Source organism: Erinaceus europaeus, chromosome 8, assembly GCF_950295315.1.
Source record: "Erinaceus europaeus chromosome 8, mEriEur2.1, whole genome shotgun sequence".
NCBI classification, from domain to species: Eukaryota; Metazoa; Chordata; class Mammalia; order Eulipotyphla; family Erinaceidae; genus Erinaceus; species Erinaceus europaeus.
In genome coordinates this window covers 20160525-20177033 of record NC_080169.1, presented here as the reverse complement: position 1 = coordinate 20177033, position 16509 = coordinate 20160525, and the positions used below count along the sequence as shown (strand labels likewise).

At 38.1% G+C, this 16509-nt stretch overlaps 1 protein-coding gene across 4 annotated transcripts in view; it reads left to right on the top strand.

Moving 5' to 3' along the window:
- The window catches only part of RGS22 (regulator of G protein signaling 22), a 194574-nt gene extending 188762 nt beyond the window's left edge, over window positions 1–5812 (top strand). For all 4 annotated transcript variants that reach the window (XM_060196009.1, XM_060196010.1, XM_060196011.1 and 1 more), the window contains 4 exons: window positions 75–173; window positions 1580–1673; window positions 2315–2362; window positions 5701–5812. In XM_060196009.1, the coding sequence (XP_060051992.1) occupies window positions 75–173; window positions 1580–1673; window positions 2315–2319 (198 nt within the window). In that variant the 3' untranslated portion in view covers window positions 2320–2362; window positions 5701–5812. The remainder of the gene's footprint in view (window positions 1–74; window positions 174–1579; window positions 1674–2314; window positions 2363–5700) is intronic.
- Window positions 5813–16509: the final 10697 nt, after the last annotated feature.

Sequence of the window (16509 nt, the reverse complement as noted above, 5' to 3'; positions counted from 1 at the left end):
ATTTTCCATTCTATTTACATATTAAAGTAGTGTTTCCCCTTTCTTGGGAATAACTTAATTTGACATTATTACAGGATGGAGCAAAACAATATATAAGTGCTTCAGGATCTGCTGTTAAAACAGGCACTATGATTCATGACCCAGTCCTAAACCTACAAGCATATGGTCGGCAGGTAAGCCAGAAAGGTGTAACATGTCATTCCTCTACAGAGCATTATATAATGAAATATGGCAACTTAGTCATTTTACAGAGGTGGGAGTGTGTTTCACAATGAATCTAAAAAATGAATCTAAAATTATAATACTAGGAGAAAGGGGAAGAGCATTAAAGCTGATTCCAGACAGCTTAAAGAAAAGTTTCTTGTTAACATATGAGAAGACATACATGACAGAAGTTGAAATCACATATTGAAAAAAAGAATAAGCCAGGGGCAGACAGCATAATAGTTATGCAAAGGAACTCATGCCTGGGGTTCCAAAGTCCCCTGCCAAAGCTGAGCAATGCTCTGGTTAAAAAGTTAATCTCTCTCTCTCTCCCTCTCCCTCTCTCCCCGTCTCCCTGTCTCCCTCTCTCCCTCTCTTCCCCTTTCCCTCTTTCCTTCTCTCCCACTCTCCCTCTCCCTATCCCTCTCCCACCTTCTCCCTCTCTCCCTCCCTCCTTCTCCTTTTCCCCTCCCCCTCCCTCTCCCTTCCTCTCCCTCTCCCACTCTCTCTTTCTCTCTCTGTCTGTGTATGTGTGTGTGTGATAGAGAGAGAGAATGAGAAGGAATAAGGCAGATAAAGACAAGATAGACTAGACTACCTATAGACTGATACAGTCTTAGGCTGAGAAAGAAAATCAAATGTCTCATTTTTACTTCTTACTCAAAAGTTTGTAAAACACACACAGAAAGAAGCAGAGCATCCCTCTGGCATGTGCGGTAGCAGGGGTCAGACTCAGGACTTCATGATTAGAAGTCCAATGCTTACACCAGTTAATTTTTAATTCTTTGAAGTGATCATATTTATCCAATAATTAAAAAACAAAAATATTAAAAAAGGAAAGGGGTTTTAGAGGTTTCCAACTAAAGCATGGTGAAAGTATCATAGCACTAGCCAGTTTTTCTCTCTCCCTCTCTACCTGCCCCTACCCTCTCGTTTTCTGGCTATCTCTATCCAATAGATAAAGATAACAAAATTTTAAAAATAAAATTAAAACTTTAAAAAGGATATTAAAGGGGGTTGTATTGTTATATGGGAAACTGGGGAATGTTATGCATGTACAAACTATTGTATTTACTGTTGAATGTAAAACATTAATTCCCCAATAAAGAAATAAATTTAAAAATAAAAAAGGATATTAAAAATTAAAATACTCTTATTAAAATAGTAATTTGTGTTACCCAGTTAAAAGGGTAAATGGACAAGTTATGCTTGTGAAAATTCATTTAATAATACATTTTGACATGTACATGTTTCTTTATATGTGTTATAGTTCAACAGAAGGTTTAAATAAAAGGACTGGTATAAACCATCTTACTTTCCATCTATTTCCTGGGGCAAATATTTGCAAAATTAAATCTGAAAATTATTTTTCTAGCCATCCTGGTGCTACTCAAAGTACATAGAAGCTTTAGAACAGGAAAGACTTCTTCTTAAAATTCAAGAAGAACTGGAGAAGAGGTTGTTTGCAGGTAATTTTTGTTTGAAAAGATGATTTGTTACCTGGAATCACAGATAGTTTTAGAAGATTTTACCAATAAGTCCTTCACTATGTTTTCTGTTTCTCTTACTTTTGTGCTGCCATGCCATCTTTTACAAATTATAAGTTGACATCTTCAGCTATGTCTTTGAAAAAGCTCTAATCTTCACATTTCATTCAGGATGAGTTTCCAGTAATAATCTATCTTCAGTTCTCTCTTCTGTTCTCTTCTGTATTGTTAGATTTCTGCCTCTCACCTGATCATTCAGAATAAAAGGGCACGGGGGTGGGGGTGAGACTTACTCCCAAGTGCTGTCATTCAGGAGAATTTCACTGTAGGTGTGTGTGTGTGTGTGTGTGTGTGTGTGTGTGTGTGTGTGAGAGAGAGAGAGAGAGAGAGAGATGTATGTATATGTTCTGTCTTACTATTTTTTCAATGGGGTGCACCACCGTCCTGCCCCAAGGAACTTTAAAACTAGATCTACAGAGAACTGAGGTCACAAAAGAAGGTAGTGGGGGCCCATTAGGCTTTGATGAAGGGATTGGTACTTTGTTGGTGGGCAGAATGGGGAGGAACTCCTTTGCTGAGGAGGAACACTGAAACATTTTTATAATAATTCATTCCATTTCCAGAATGACAGGACTCACATGAACATATGCCCTATTGCTACTGATTGCAAGGTAAGCCAGGAGACTGAAACTTGATCAATCCCATTTATATACTTATAAAATACACACACACACACACACACACACACACCTGTTAGCAAATTTATGTCTTGTCTGCATAACACAGTGTCTCAAAGAGACCTTCTTATTATATCTTTTTTTTTTTTTGGTCATTGGTTTGGTTTCACTACTCCAAGTCAACTTTTTCAGAGATAAAGTTACAGAGAAGGGGTAAAGATTTTACAGCAATGAAGTTACCCATTTCCACCTCCACTGTTGTAGAACCTGGGTCCTGTACATGATATAACAGGTACATTATCATGGTGAGCTATCTTGTTAGCCGCGGGCCGCAGAGAAGAGAGAGAGGGGGTCCGAAGCGAAGAGGAAACACAAATCTTTATTTGCGCTGGCACCTCAGAGTTGAGTGCTAGAGAGGCAGGTTGGGCCACGTGGAGGTAGTGAAAATGGCCACCTCACGCAGTAACCTTTCCTGCGGAGTGAAGCGCTGGCAAGAGAGTGAGGTGTGGAAGAAGAAGGGCTTTTATAGGAGTAGCTTTCGTGAGAATGGGAAGGGGGAGGAGTAACCATAGCACTCCAGGATAGGATGATAACTCTTGTGAGAATGGGAGGGGGGAGGAGTAACGAAATCACTCCAAATATCGCGGGGATATAGACAATGCCCTGAGGGCACAACATGGCTGAACAGGCACTCCGAGAATGTCCCAACTCTCACCGGGAACTAGCAGTAGCCAGAGGGGACAACATGGCAGATGTGACTGCATCTGCACAATTTCCCAGCAAATTACCATTTATTGATTCTCTTTATTCTGTATCTATCCCCCTCTGTTACAAAGAACATATATGGAAGAATAAACTGTAATTATGTCTCAAATTTTTCCTAAGGTGATTTTTGCCAAATTCTATTTTTCCAAATTGGGCATATTAAGAGGAGCTGGCAGGGTGTTTTAGAAGTAGATTAAACTTAGGACTCTCAAGCATGAGGTCCTGAGTTCAACCCTTGGTGTCCCATGTATCAGATTGATACTCTGGTTTTCTCCCTCATCCCATTAACAAATAAATGAATTTTAAAGAGAAGGAGTAGGATGAGGAGGAAGAGAAGAGGGAGGGGGAGGGGGAGGTACAGGAACTGGAAATACAGAATTGAAAATCATTTCTTCCAGGTTCTCTAGCTTGGTGGCATACAGTTGTTCATAGAAGCTTAGCATGAATTTTTGGATTTCTGTGGTGTCTGTTGTGATATCTCCTTTATTGTTTACAGTTCTATTTATTTGAGTCTTCTCCATTTTTTATAAGTGAGTCTGGCTAAGGGTTTATCAACTTTATTTATTTTGAAGAACCAACATTTAGCTTTATCGATACTTTATATGGTTTTCTTATTTTCAATATTATTTATTTATGCTCTAATTTTAGTTATTTCAGTCCTTCTGGTTGCTTTAGGGTTCCTTTGTTCCTCCTCTTCTAAGTCTATAAGGCATGCAGTCAGACTGTTTACTTGAGCTTTTTCTTGTTCCATAATGTGTGCTTGTATGGCTATAAATTTCCCTCTAATTACTGCTTTAGCTGTGCCCCTACTTTTTTGATAGTTCATGTCTTCATTATCATTTGATTCTAGGAACATTTGAATTTATTCCTTGAGCTCCTCTTTGACACAGTGGTTATTGTGTAGTATATTGTTGAGTTTCCATATTTTGGAATTTTTACTAATTTTCTAATTGTTGTTAAGTGTTAGCTTACTTAATTCCACTATGGTCTGAGAAGATGCTTGGGATGATTTTAGTGCTCTTGAATTTTTTGATACTGTCTTTGTGGCCTAATATATGATTTATCTTTTAGAATGTTCTGTCTGGCTTCAAAAAGAATATGTATTCCAATTTCTTGGGGGGTGTAGAACTCTAAAAATGTTCAGAAGATCTAGTCTATCTCTTTAATTCTTGTGTTTGTTTCTTTGTTGATTCTCTGCCTAGATGATCTGTCTAAATGTGAGAGTGTAGTATTGAAGTCTCCTACTATTACTGTGCTACTATTGATGCATTTTTGTAGCTCTTTCAGTAAGTGTTTGACATATTTAGATGGGCCCTCATTGGGTGCATATATGTTAGTAATTGTTAAGTTTTCTTGGTTTATTGATCCTCTGATTGCTATGTAATGTCCATGCCTATCTTTTACTACTCTATTTTAAAGTTTATTGTATCAGAGATGAGAATAGCTGTTCTTGCCTTTTGTTGTAGTCCATTAGCTTGTATTATAGTTTTCCATCCTTTCACTTGAGTCTGTGTTTGTCTTGTTGAATTAGGTAGGATTCCTACAGACAGCATATGATTGGGTTGTATTTTATGATCTATCTTCCTACTCTGTGTGTATATATATATATATATATATATATATATATATATATATATATATATATATTCTCTTTTGTTGTCCTTGTTGTTTTACTGTTGTAGTTATTGTTGATGTTGTTCGTTGTTGGATAGGACAGAGAGAAATGGAGAGAGGAGGGGAAGATAGAGAGGAGGAGAGAAAGATAGACACCTGCAGACCTGCTTCACTGCCTGTGAAGCAACTCCCCTGCAGGTGGGGAGCTGGGGGCTGGAACCGAGATCCTTATGCTGGTCCTTGCACCTTGTGCCACTTGGGATTAATCCACTGTGCTACCACCCAACTCCCTACTCTGTGCCTTTTAATGGGTGAATTTAGGTCAGTGACATTTATTGACCTTATGGATTTAAGGTATTTCAGTGTGCCATTATTCAACACTTTTTTGAGTGTTCTGGTATATGGAAAGTTTTTTGGTGATTTTGTTAATGTTTATTAGGAAGCCTTTTAGAACTGAAAGTCATGCTGAATTTTACTTATATAGACACAATTAATAATTGTATAGTTGGATTAGATGCTAATGTTATATTCTAACATTGCTTGCCCTGGCAAAGTGTGTGTGTGTGTGTGTGTGTGTGTGTGTGTGTGTGTGTGTGTGTGTGTGTGTGTGTGTAGCCCATGGACAATAGCTGAAGAATCCAGCAGAATTCCTTATCTTCTGTCTTGAAGCTTAGCTTCTTGTTTCTCAAAAATATTAGTTTCCTGGGTCTCAGGAGATTTTGGTGAACAGACCTATACATTCTCAGCCTGTTCATCCCGTGTAGCTTCTGTTTAAGTCCAGGCAGTGCTCCCTTCTGCTCTTTCACTCCTTGTCAACCTCACAGAGCCCCAATAGAGTCCCCCAGCTATATGGTAATTGTCTTGATCCTTATTACAACTATGTAAAATTTTTGTTTTAGACTTATGTTTTCTATAACTTCTTGTGCTTTCAACCATTTATTTTTCTTTTGCAGGATTTTTTTTTTTTAAACCAAGCTTAACTGACATGGAAGCTCAAGTGATGTGATGTTCTGAATTAGAGCATTGCTACCATCTAAATAAAGTTTGGCTTGATTTAGCACCAGAGTTTTAACGTTACCCCTATTCTGTAAAGATGGCATACAAGACAAAACAAAATTTAAGACTTATTTAGAGTAAAGTGACTTCCATCTAGGCTAGAAAGGTTAAAATGTTTTACTCAGAAAAAAAAAAAAGTTTTACTCAGTACGGACCTTAAAGAAGCATAATATTATGTCTTCAGGGAGTTTTTTTTTTTTTTTAACAAATATTTCTGGGGCCAGGTGGTGGTACAACTGGTTGAGCATACACATTACCATACATGAGGACCCAGGTTCAAGCCCCCAGATGCCACCTACTAGGGGGGGGGTCTTCTCTTCCCCTCTCAATTTTTATTTGTCCAATCAAATAAAATATTAAAAACAAATATTTCTTAAACATTTACTATAGTAAGTTAGCAGATATATTCAGGAGGTGATTAGCGGACTCATATTTGTAGAAATAAGTTGACCTAAAACATAAAGAACTTTCCCCATCCTATTTCAATGCACAATTCTAAAGAAACCAAGAATTAAAGCAGTGGTTCTCAAGCTTTACTGTGTCTTAAGACACATCTATGACATTTGCTAACAATACAGATCTTGGATATATGACTGCTATGTTCTTCAGTCTTTTTTTTTCATTTTTTATTAGTGATTTAATTTTGATTTACAAAAGTGTAAGATAATAGGAGTATAATTCCACACTGTTCCCACCACCATAGTTCTGTCCCCATTCCTTCCATGGAAACTACATTAGTTCTCCCAAGATCACAGATATGGATTGACTGATAAATATATATATATATATATATATATATATATATATATATATATATATATATATATATATATTTGCCTATTTTTTTCTATGGTCCTGCTTTCTTTTCCTTTCTAAGTCACACCTACTACTTCTGAGTGTCCTTCCCCCCCCCCCTTCTTTTTTCTGTTCCCTCTCCTCTCTCTGGGTCCTGATGGATTGGAGTTCAGAGCCCTCTAGGTTTTTTAAAAACAAAATTAGTGATGTAATATCGATCACAAGGGTGTATTTTTTCATTTTTTCTGTCTTTTTAAAGAAAATTTCTTTATTGGGGGATTAATGGTTTACATTCAACAGTAAATACATAGTTTGTACATGCATAACATTTACCAGTTTTCCACATAACAATACAACCCCCACTAGGTCCTCTGTTATCCTTTTTGGACCTGTACTCTCCCCCCCCCCCCCACACACACACACCAACCCCAGGGTCTTTTACTTTGGTGCAATACACCAACTCCAAATCACAAGGGTTTTTTAATGAATCTTTTGAGGTCAGGGGAGATAGCATAGTGGTTAATACAAAGGACTTTCAGTGATACAAAGGGCACATTGTTACAATGTGCAAAAACCCTGGTTCAACCCCCTAGTCCATAAGGGGGAAAGCTTCATAAGCAATGGAGTAGTGTTACAGGTGTTTTTCTTTTCTCTCTCAAATTTTTTGTGTCTATAAAAAAAAAAAAACTTCCACCAGAGGTCCCAGGTTCAATTCCCCATACCACCAAAAGCCAGAGCTCAATAGTACTTTGGTAAAAAGAGAGAAAAAAATGGGATTTTTCAAAATATGATTATTAATTTTTTTCAGATTTTTAAATTTTATGTAGGGCTATTCATCAATTAATGTTTTTTCTATTGTGGATCTATTATGTATCTGATATACTCCAAAGTAAAACTCAACAAATTCAAGATCAAAATTTTTTTTTCTATCTTCTTTCACTTTGTGCCACATGCGCTTAACCAGCTGTGCTATCGCCTGACTCCCCTATCTTATTTCAAACATTCACTTTATCACATATAGGACTATGTTGAATTTTAAGAAAAAAAATTGCAGTGTGAGATATTTTATCTATATATTTTCTTTGGCATTTTCATTGAAAGTTAACTGATGGACTGGGCAGTGGCGCACCTAGTTGACTGTACATGTTACCATGCACAAGGACTCGGGTTCAAGCTACTGCTCCCCACCTGCAGGGGGAAACTTCATGAGTGGTGAAACTGTGCTGTTAGATGTCTCTCTATTTACCCCCTCTCTCAATTTATCTTTGTCCTATCAAATAAAAAGAATTTAAATAAACGTAATTAACAATGAATATAAAGATTTATTTCTGGGCTCTCAGTTTTATTACATGCTTGCATGTCAATCTTAAGCCAATACCACACTGTAATACTGTAGTTTTAAGTACATTTTGAGGGCCTTGGAGGTGACATACCCAGTTGTACACACATGTTAAAATGAGCAAGGGCATGGGTTCAAGGCCCTGTTCCCACCTGAAGTCAGGGGAGGGGAAGCTTCATGAGCAGTGAAGTAGGGTTGCAAATCTCTCTTTTTCTCTCTTCAGCCCTCTCCTCTCTCAGTTTCTTTCTGTCATATCAAATAAAAGGAAGGAGGAAAAGGAAAAAATGGCTGCCAGAAGTGGCTGATTTGTATTCATATGCTGCTTGCAAGAATCCCATCTGACCCAACAAGGCAAACACAGACTTAAAGTGAAAGGATGGAAAACTTATCATACAGGCTAATGGACCACAAAAAAAGACAGGAACAGCCATTCTCATCTCTGACACAACAGACTTTAAGTTAAATAAAGTAATAAAAAATAGGCAAGGCCACTACATAATGATATCAAACACCTACTGAAAAGAACTACAAAAATACATCAATAGTAATACAGTAATAGTGGGAGATGTCAACACCCCACTCTCACACTTAGATCAATGAAGCAGAAAATCAACAAAGAAACCAGAGAATTAAATGAAGAGATGGACAGAGTAGACCTCCTGGATATTATCAGAGTTCTTCACCCCAAAAAACTGGAATACACATTCTTTTCAAATCCACACAGCACATCCTCAAGGATAGATCACATGTTAGGCTACAAAGACAGTCTCAAAAAAATCAAGAGCATTGAAATCATTCCAAGTACCTTTTCAGTCCACAGTGGAGTAAAACTAACATTCAAGAACAAACAAAATTACTAAAAGTCACAAAATTTGGAAACTCAGCAACATGCTGCTTAATAACCACTGGGTCAAAAAGGCACTCAAGCAAGAAATTCAAATGTTCCTAGAAACAAAGGAAAATGAAGATACAAGCTATCAAAATATTTGGGACACCCAGCTAAAGCAGTACTGAGAGGGAAACTCATAGCCATACAATCATGCATTAGAGAACAAGAAAAAAGCTCAAATAAACAACTTTACTGCACACCTTAAGGAATTAGAGGACGAGGAACAAAGGAACCCTAAAGCAACCAGAAGGACGGAAGTCATTAAAACTAGAGCAGAAATAAACAACATCGAAAATAAGAAAACCATGCAAAAGATCAATGAAGCCAAGTGTTGGTTCTTTGAAAAATTAAACAACATTGACAAACCCCTAGCCAGACTCACTAAAAAGAGAGAGAGAGAGAGAGAAAAGAATAGAATAAATAGAATTGTAAACTATTGGGGAGATATCACAACTGACACCACAGAATAAATAGAATAAAGTTGTAAATGATAGAAGAGATATCACAACTGACACCACAGAAATCCAGAAAATCATGCGAAACTTTTATGAAGAACTATACGCCACCAAGCTAGAGGATTTGGAAGAAATGAAAGAATTCCTAAAAACATATACCCTTCCAAAACAACCAGGAAGAACTACAGAACCTAAATGCACCAATCACAGACAAAGAAATTGAAACAATTACTAAGAATCTTCCCAACAATAAAAGTCCTGGACCACATGGCTTTACAAATGAATTCTACAAAACCTTCAGGAAACAGTTAATACCCATACTTCTAAAGCTCTTCCAAAAGATCGAAGAAACAGAAACACTCCCTTCCACCTTCTATGAAGCCAACATCACCCTGATACCAAAAGCAGATAGGGACACAACAAAAAAGGAAAACTATATTCCCCAATAAAGAATTTTTTTTAAAAAAAAGGAAAAACTATAGACCAATAGCTCTGATGAACATAGATGCCAAAATATTAAGCAAGATCCAGGCCAACCGGATACAGCAGTATATCAAAAAGATCGTTCATCATGACCAATTGGGATTTATCCCAGGAATGCAAGGCTGGTTCAGTATACATAAGTCAATCAATGTCATCCATCACATCAATAAAAGCAAAACCCAAAACCACATGATTAGCTCAGTAGATGCAGAGAAAGCCTTTGACAGTTGCCAACACCCATTCATGCTCAAAACGCTACAAAAAATGGGAATCAATAGGAAATTCCTCAAGATAGTGGAGTCCATATAGAGCAAACCTACAGCCAATATCATACACAATGGACAGAAGCTGAAAGCATTCCCCCTCAGATTGGTGACTAGACAGGGCGCCCTGCCCACTACCACCATTACTCTTCAACATAGCATTGGAAGTTCTCGCCATAACTTTCTTCTTAGGCTTATAGGTTATTTCCTATTGCCTGTTGCTCTCCTCAGCACTGTGTATGTGGCACAGCCTTTCTAATATACAGCAATCATAGTTCCTAATTGGTGCCTTTATCTTTTTTTTTTTTTTTTTTTTACTTTTAAAACTCTTCTAATTTACTCAAATTTCAGGGATTTTCTTACTTGAGATTCTGCCTTCTATAAATCAAGTCATACTTGAGAACAACTTTGTTTAGCCTCTGACTTTCTGGAAGTTCTCATTAACTTATTAAATGTTTAAAACATGCACAAATAAAATATAGAACAAAAAATGAGTCATCTCGAGATTTATCTTTTGGGGGTCAGGTGGTGGCATACCTGGTAGAGAACATGTCATCATGTGTGAAGACAGTAAGCCTTTATCTTTTTATATATATATATATATGAAACACTGACAAAACCATAGGATAAGAGGGGTACAACTCCACACAGTTCCCACCAACAGAACTCCATATCCCATCCCCTCCCCTGATAGCTTTCCTATTCTATTTATTTATTTTTTATTATATTTATTTTTCCCTCTTGTTGCCCTTATTTTTATTGTTACTGTTGTTGTTGATGTTGTAGTTGTTGGACAGGACAGACAGAAATGGAGAGAAGAGGGGAAGACAGAGAGGGGGAGAGAAAGATAGACACCTGCAGACCTGCTCCACCGCCTGTGAAGCGACTCCTCTGCAGGTGGGGAGCCAAGGGCTCCAACTGGGATCCTTGCATGGGTCCTTGCACTTTGCGCCACGTGCGCTTAACCCGTTGTGCTAAGGACTCCCCAACTTTCCTATTTATCTCTCTGGGAGTATGGACCCAAGGTCACTGTGGGATGCAGAAGGTGGAAGGTCTGGCTTCTGTAATTGCTTCCCCGCTGAACATGGGCGTTCACAGGTAGATCCATACTCCCAGCCTGCCTCTCTCTTTCCCTAGTGGGGTGGGGCTCTGGAGAAACAGAGCTCCAGGACACATTGGTGGGTTTGTCTGTCCAGGGCAGTCTGGTTGGCATCATGCTAGCATCTGAAACCTGGTGACTGAAAAGAGAGTTAACATATAAAGTCAAACAAGTTGTTGACTAATCATGAACCTAAAGGCTGGAGTAGTGCAGATGAAGAGTTGGGGGGGGGGGTCTCCGTTCTGTAGATAGCTAGTAGGCATATTTTAGTTATATTCCAAAGGGCCTGTGGTTATACTAGTTTTTTTTTTCTTTTTCTTTTTTCCCCTGAGCCTGAAATCTGATATGCAGGTGGATCCTAGTCATTGTCTGGGGAGATGATGTCATGGCTGGAAAAAGGAACAGAAAGCTGGATCAGGGAAGAGAGTAGCTCTCAAATATGGGAAAGGTGTATAAATATTGTTGACTGTAAACCCCATCAACTTGATCTGATCTGGGACGAATACACAATCTATAAATACATACAAACATAACTATTTAGTTTTTGTCCTAGGAGTACTGAGATTATGTATGATATCTTTATTCTTGTCATCACTATGACTTCGCCACTCCAGGCCAGTGATTTTAGATAGAAAGCACCAATTGAGTGCACACATTGCTATATGCAAGGACCCAGGTTCAAACCTCTAGTCCTCACTTGCAGGGGGGAAGCTAAAGTGTTAAGTAGTGTTACAGGTGTCTCTCTTTCTCCTTCTCTTTCTCTCCCCTTGCCATTTCCCTCTATCCTATCAAAATAAATAATAAATAGTAATAATAAAAAGAGATAGTCACAGAGAAAGACACTTCCTTCAGTGTGCTGGGGGCTGGGTTGGAACCTGGGTCATGCACACAACAGCGTAATCACACTATCCACTTGATGAATTGTGATTCTAATGAATTTTCTTGTCCATTAAGGCAATTATGGCCATGTGTTTTTTATGCCATATGTGTTTGAAGTTCTCATCCTGCCAGAAATATAATTGTTTTCAAATCAAGAAGAATTATCTCTTCTAAGAAAAATATTCTTGCACACAGAAAAGCAATCATTTCATGAAATAGAATGTGAAATAGGACAAATAACAGGACAAACAAGGAACAAACACATTGTCATACAGGAAGAATGTGCTAGCGTGTACAGTTTATGCATTACTGTTGTTATGACAAATAATGTGATATATCAATAAAATGTAACATACTATGTAAAAAAAAACTATAAATGTGTTGACGGAGTGTTTGCGCTTGAAGAATGGCTATTATTGTTGATAACTCTTCTTTATTATAGTTCACCCTAAGGAGATGACTATTTTAATTCAGATGTATTTCAACAAAGACCACTGTGTAATCACTATAGCTATCAACAAACAGATGCATGTGCATTTGGTCCAAAAGTTACAAAATCTGTTTCTGAGTTCTTGTTTGTACCCACCATTTTAAGATTACATCAGAATTAAGGCATGCAGGACTTGAATTGACTTCAAAGACTAAACTTGGACTTCTAATAAGTTTAGCCACCTCCCCCCCTTTATTGGCTCATGCTTTCCATTTGGCTTTCATATTCTGTTCTAGCTTGATGCCCTTTCTAGAATTTCATTTACAAATCTCGGTGCCGTGGTTGGTTAACACACTAATTAATGTGGAGGCTAAGAATTTTAGCAATCTCATACCTCCTGCTTGGAAAAATATCTTCTGTTCTCCACCCACATCCAGCATGATATTGAACATGGCAAAATGCATCTTAAGTGGAACTTTAAATGTATTTAATCAAAATGCACTTGAGAAGAACTGTTTATGCTATCTACTGCCAATACTATTAATCATGGAACTCTTACCTCTCACTGCAATAGGAATATGGGATCTTCTTTTTCCTAGTTAGATTTTTCCAAGAAAAAAAAAAAGTAGAAATATGTCATTTTATGATTTTTTTTTTAGTTCTAAATAATTGTAAACTCAAAAACATTCCAACTTTACAAAATGGACAATTCCATGTTTTTTTTTTAATCCCTTATGAATGTATTAAGCCGTACTAATTTAAGGGGTGGAATTTAGTTCCATGACTTTTTGGCCTTCCTAGGAATCCTGTAGAGGTAACCAAGCTCTATTTTAACTCAATACTTAAAAAAAAATCTTTGTGATCAACTTCTAATAAAAATTTGTTTAATTTGGCTGGCAAAGTCGCTCCCTTGAATAGTATGATACTTTGCCATGTTCTTGGCCCAAGTTCGAACCCAGTCATAACGGCATTGAAGGAAGAGTCAGTTCTTTGATCTCTTTTTTTCTCTCTCTCCTCCTCAGTTTCTATTTTAAAATATTAACAAACCACAAAAAAAAAAAATACCTGAACTGGAATTGGCTTATTGCACTAAAGTAAAAGACTCTGGGGTGGATGGTGGGGGGAGAATACAGGTCCAAGAAAGATGAAAGGTTCTAGTGGGGGTTGTATTGTTTTATGGAAAACTTAGGAATGGCATGCATGTACAAACTTTTGTATTTTGTTGAATGTAAAACATTAATTCCCCAATAAAGAAATTAAAATAACAATTATTACCAAACTAATTTAAAATAAACTGATTAAAAAGTGGCTTGTGCTATGATACTTTCATCATGCTTTAATTGGAAACCTCTGAAATTTCTTTCCTTTTTTAAGTCTTTTTATTTTTTTATTATTGGATAGAGACAGAAAGAAATGGCGAGGGGAGGGGGGATAGAGGAGGAGAGACACAGAGAGACACCTGCAGCCCTATAGCACCACTCATGAAGCTTTCCCCCTGCAAGTGGGGACCAGGGGTTTGAATTTGGGTCCTTGTGCACTGTACTGTGTGCGCTTAACCAGGTGTGCCACTGCCTGGCCCCCAGTTACTTTCCTCCTCACTTTTCTTCTGCCTTCTTCCTCTGTGCAACCTGCTCCCCACCCCCTTCTTATTTTCCTTTCCAAGCTTTTAGTAGCTCTAGGAGTTGCCATTTATTTTTGGTTGGTTCTAGGGTCACTGTCCATATGCTGCCATACATGCTTTTATACATGCCAACTTAGGTATTTGGTTTTTGTTTTGCTTTATTTACTTATTTAGAAATTGGATAGATACAGTGAAATTGAGAGGTAAAAGGGATATAGAGAATGAGAAAGCTAGAAACTCCTGCAACATTGTTTCACACTCATGAAGCTTCCTCTCTGCAAGTAGGGACTGGGGACTTGAACACAGGTCTGTGAGCAAGGTGATGTGTGCATTCGACCAGGTACACCCACCACCTGGCCCTAATGTTTGTTAGGCTTTTTGTCTGTTTGTTAGCATCTTGTAGGACCCAAACTTTTAGTAAGTTTAAACTTTTGTGAAGAAATAGTTGGATAGTTTTATGAAAACTATACCTGTCACTCCTAAGGCTTTAATTAAGTTTTTGACTCTTAGATTTCTCTATCCATATCTTCATCTGACAGATGAAGAGGAAAAAAAAGATTACTTTTGAAACTCCAAGTTCAGTGAGCCTGGAACATAATACCCTTCTTCAGAGAGCTGACTTGGCCATATTAGCTGGCTGTCTATAAACTGATGAGGGTGGAAATGGTTCTTTGGGAATCTGTGCTGTAGCTGCAAGAAGCTGCATTGCCAAGTTCAAAACTATTTGCCAGGTTACCTTATTGTCCAAATTCTTGTGTATTTGAAAGCTTTATATGTCCCTTGAGACCTTTTGATGAATATGATTTCACCATACTTCCAAGAACCTGGAGGTACAGGATTAACTAATAAAAAGTTAATTTATAATTCATTATAATCCATTTACTTTTAGCTCTGATTGACAGTATTTGTGTTAACATAACCTCTCTGATCTAAAATGTGTGTGTGCAAACACAAAGGAATGACAAATTAGTTCCAAAACTTTTTTTTTTCTTACAAAGTATGAGGAAAAAAATCCTGTATGTGACCTGTTTAAGGCTGCTCTCATTATTAAAAAAATATCTTTTCCAACACTGTATGCTTTAGCCTTTCTGACATTTATAGAATGGAGTTGACAGGGGAAGGGGAGACAGCAAGGGGGAGGAAGGGAGAAATAGTGATAGAGACAGACAGACAGACAGACAGACACACTGGGGTTAGGTGGTGGCTCACTTGGTTAAGCATTCACATCACAGTGCACAAGGACCCAGGTTCAAGCCCCTGGTCCACACCTGCAGGGGGATAGCTTCACAAGTGGTGAAGCAGGGCTGCAGGTGTCTCTGTCATTCTGTCTGTCTGTCTCTCTCCTTCCTCTCTCAATTTCTCTATCCAATAAAAATAATCAGCTGAGGGGGGTCAGGTGCACAAAGTTAATCATGCATAATATGAAGAGCAAGAACCTGCTTAAGGATCCCAGTTCAAGCCCCCGGCTCCCCACCTGTAGGGGTGTTGCTTCACAACTGGTGAAACAGGTCTACAGACGTCTGTTTTTCTCTCCCTCTCTATCTTCCCCTCCCCCTCAATTTCTCTTTGTCCTATCCAATAAAAACTGTACCTGTCACTCCTAAGGCTTTAGTTCAGTTTTTGACTGTTAGATTTCTCTATCCATATCTTCATCTGACAGATGAAGATGAAAAAAAGATTACTCTTGAAACTCCAAATGGAAAAAATGGCCACCAGGAGCAGTGGATTCGTAGTGCTAGCACCGAGCCCTGTGATAACCATAGAGGCAAAAAACAAACAAAAGACAGTGACTCTTAGAGAGAGAGACCCACTGTATTGCTTCACCACTTAAGGAACTTTCCCCCTGCAGGGTAGGGGGCTTGAGCCCCAGTCCTTGTATGTGGTCTACTGGGTGTGCCACCACCTGGTCCTATTTTTCACATTCTTATACGAAATAGGTGACATATTTGCTATCAGTACTAATAATACCTGAATTTCCTTACTACAGTGATTGTGATATTAATTGTGATTATTGCTAATATCAAGTGGATCCTAAGTGCCAGGCTCTTCTACCTACCAAATGAAAACCAGATCAATTAGCAATGATTAGACCAAAATTCAGTAATAGTCACTCTAGAAAATTTGGGGGGGGGGGCGGAGGGTAGAATTGGATAGCCACCGTAAAAGAAAAAAATTGGGCTGAGGAGACAGCATAATGATTATGCAAAAGATATTGATGCCTGAGGCTCTGAGTTCCAGGTTCAATCCCAGCACCACCATAAACCAGAGCTGAGCAGTGCTGTGGTCTCTCTCTTCCCCTCCATATATATCACTAAATACATATCACTCGGTATATATATATGTCACTGTGATTAAAATAAAATCAATATGAGCTGGGTGGTGGTGCACCTGGTTGGTTGATTGCACATGTTACAATGACCAAGGATCTAGGTTCGAGCCCCCAGTCCCCACCT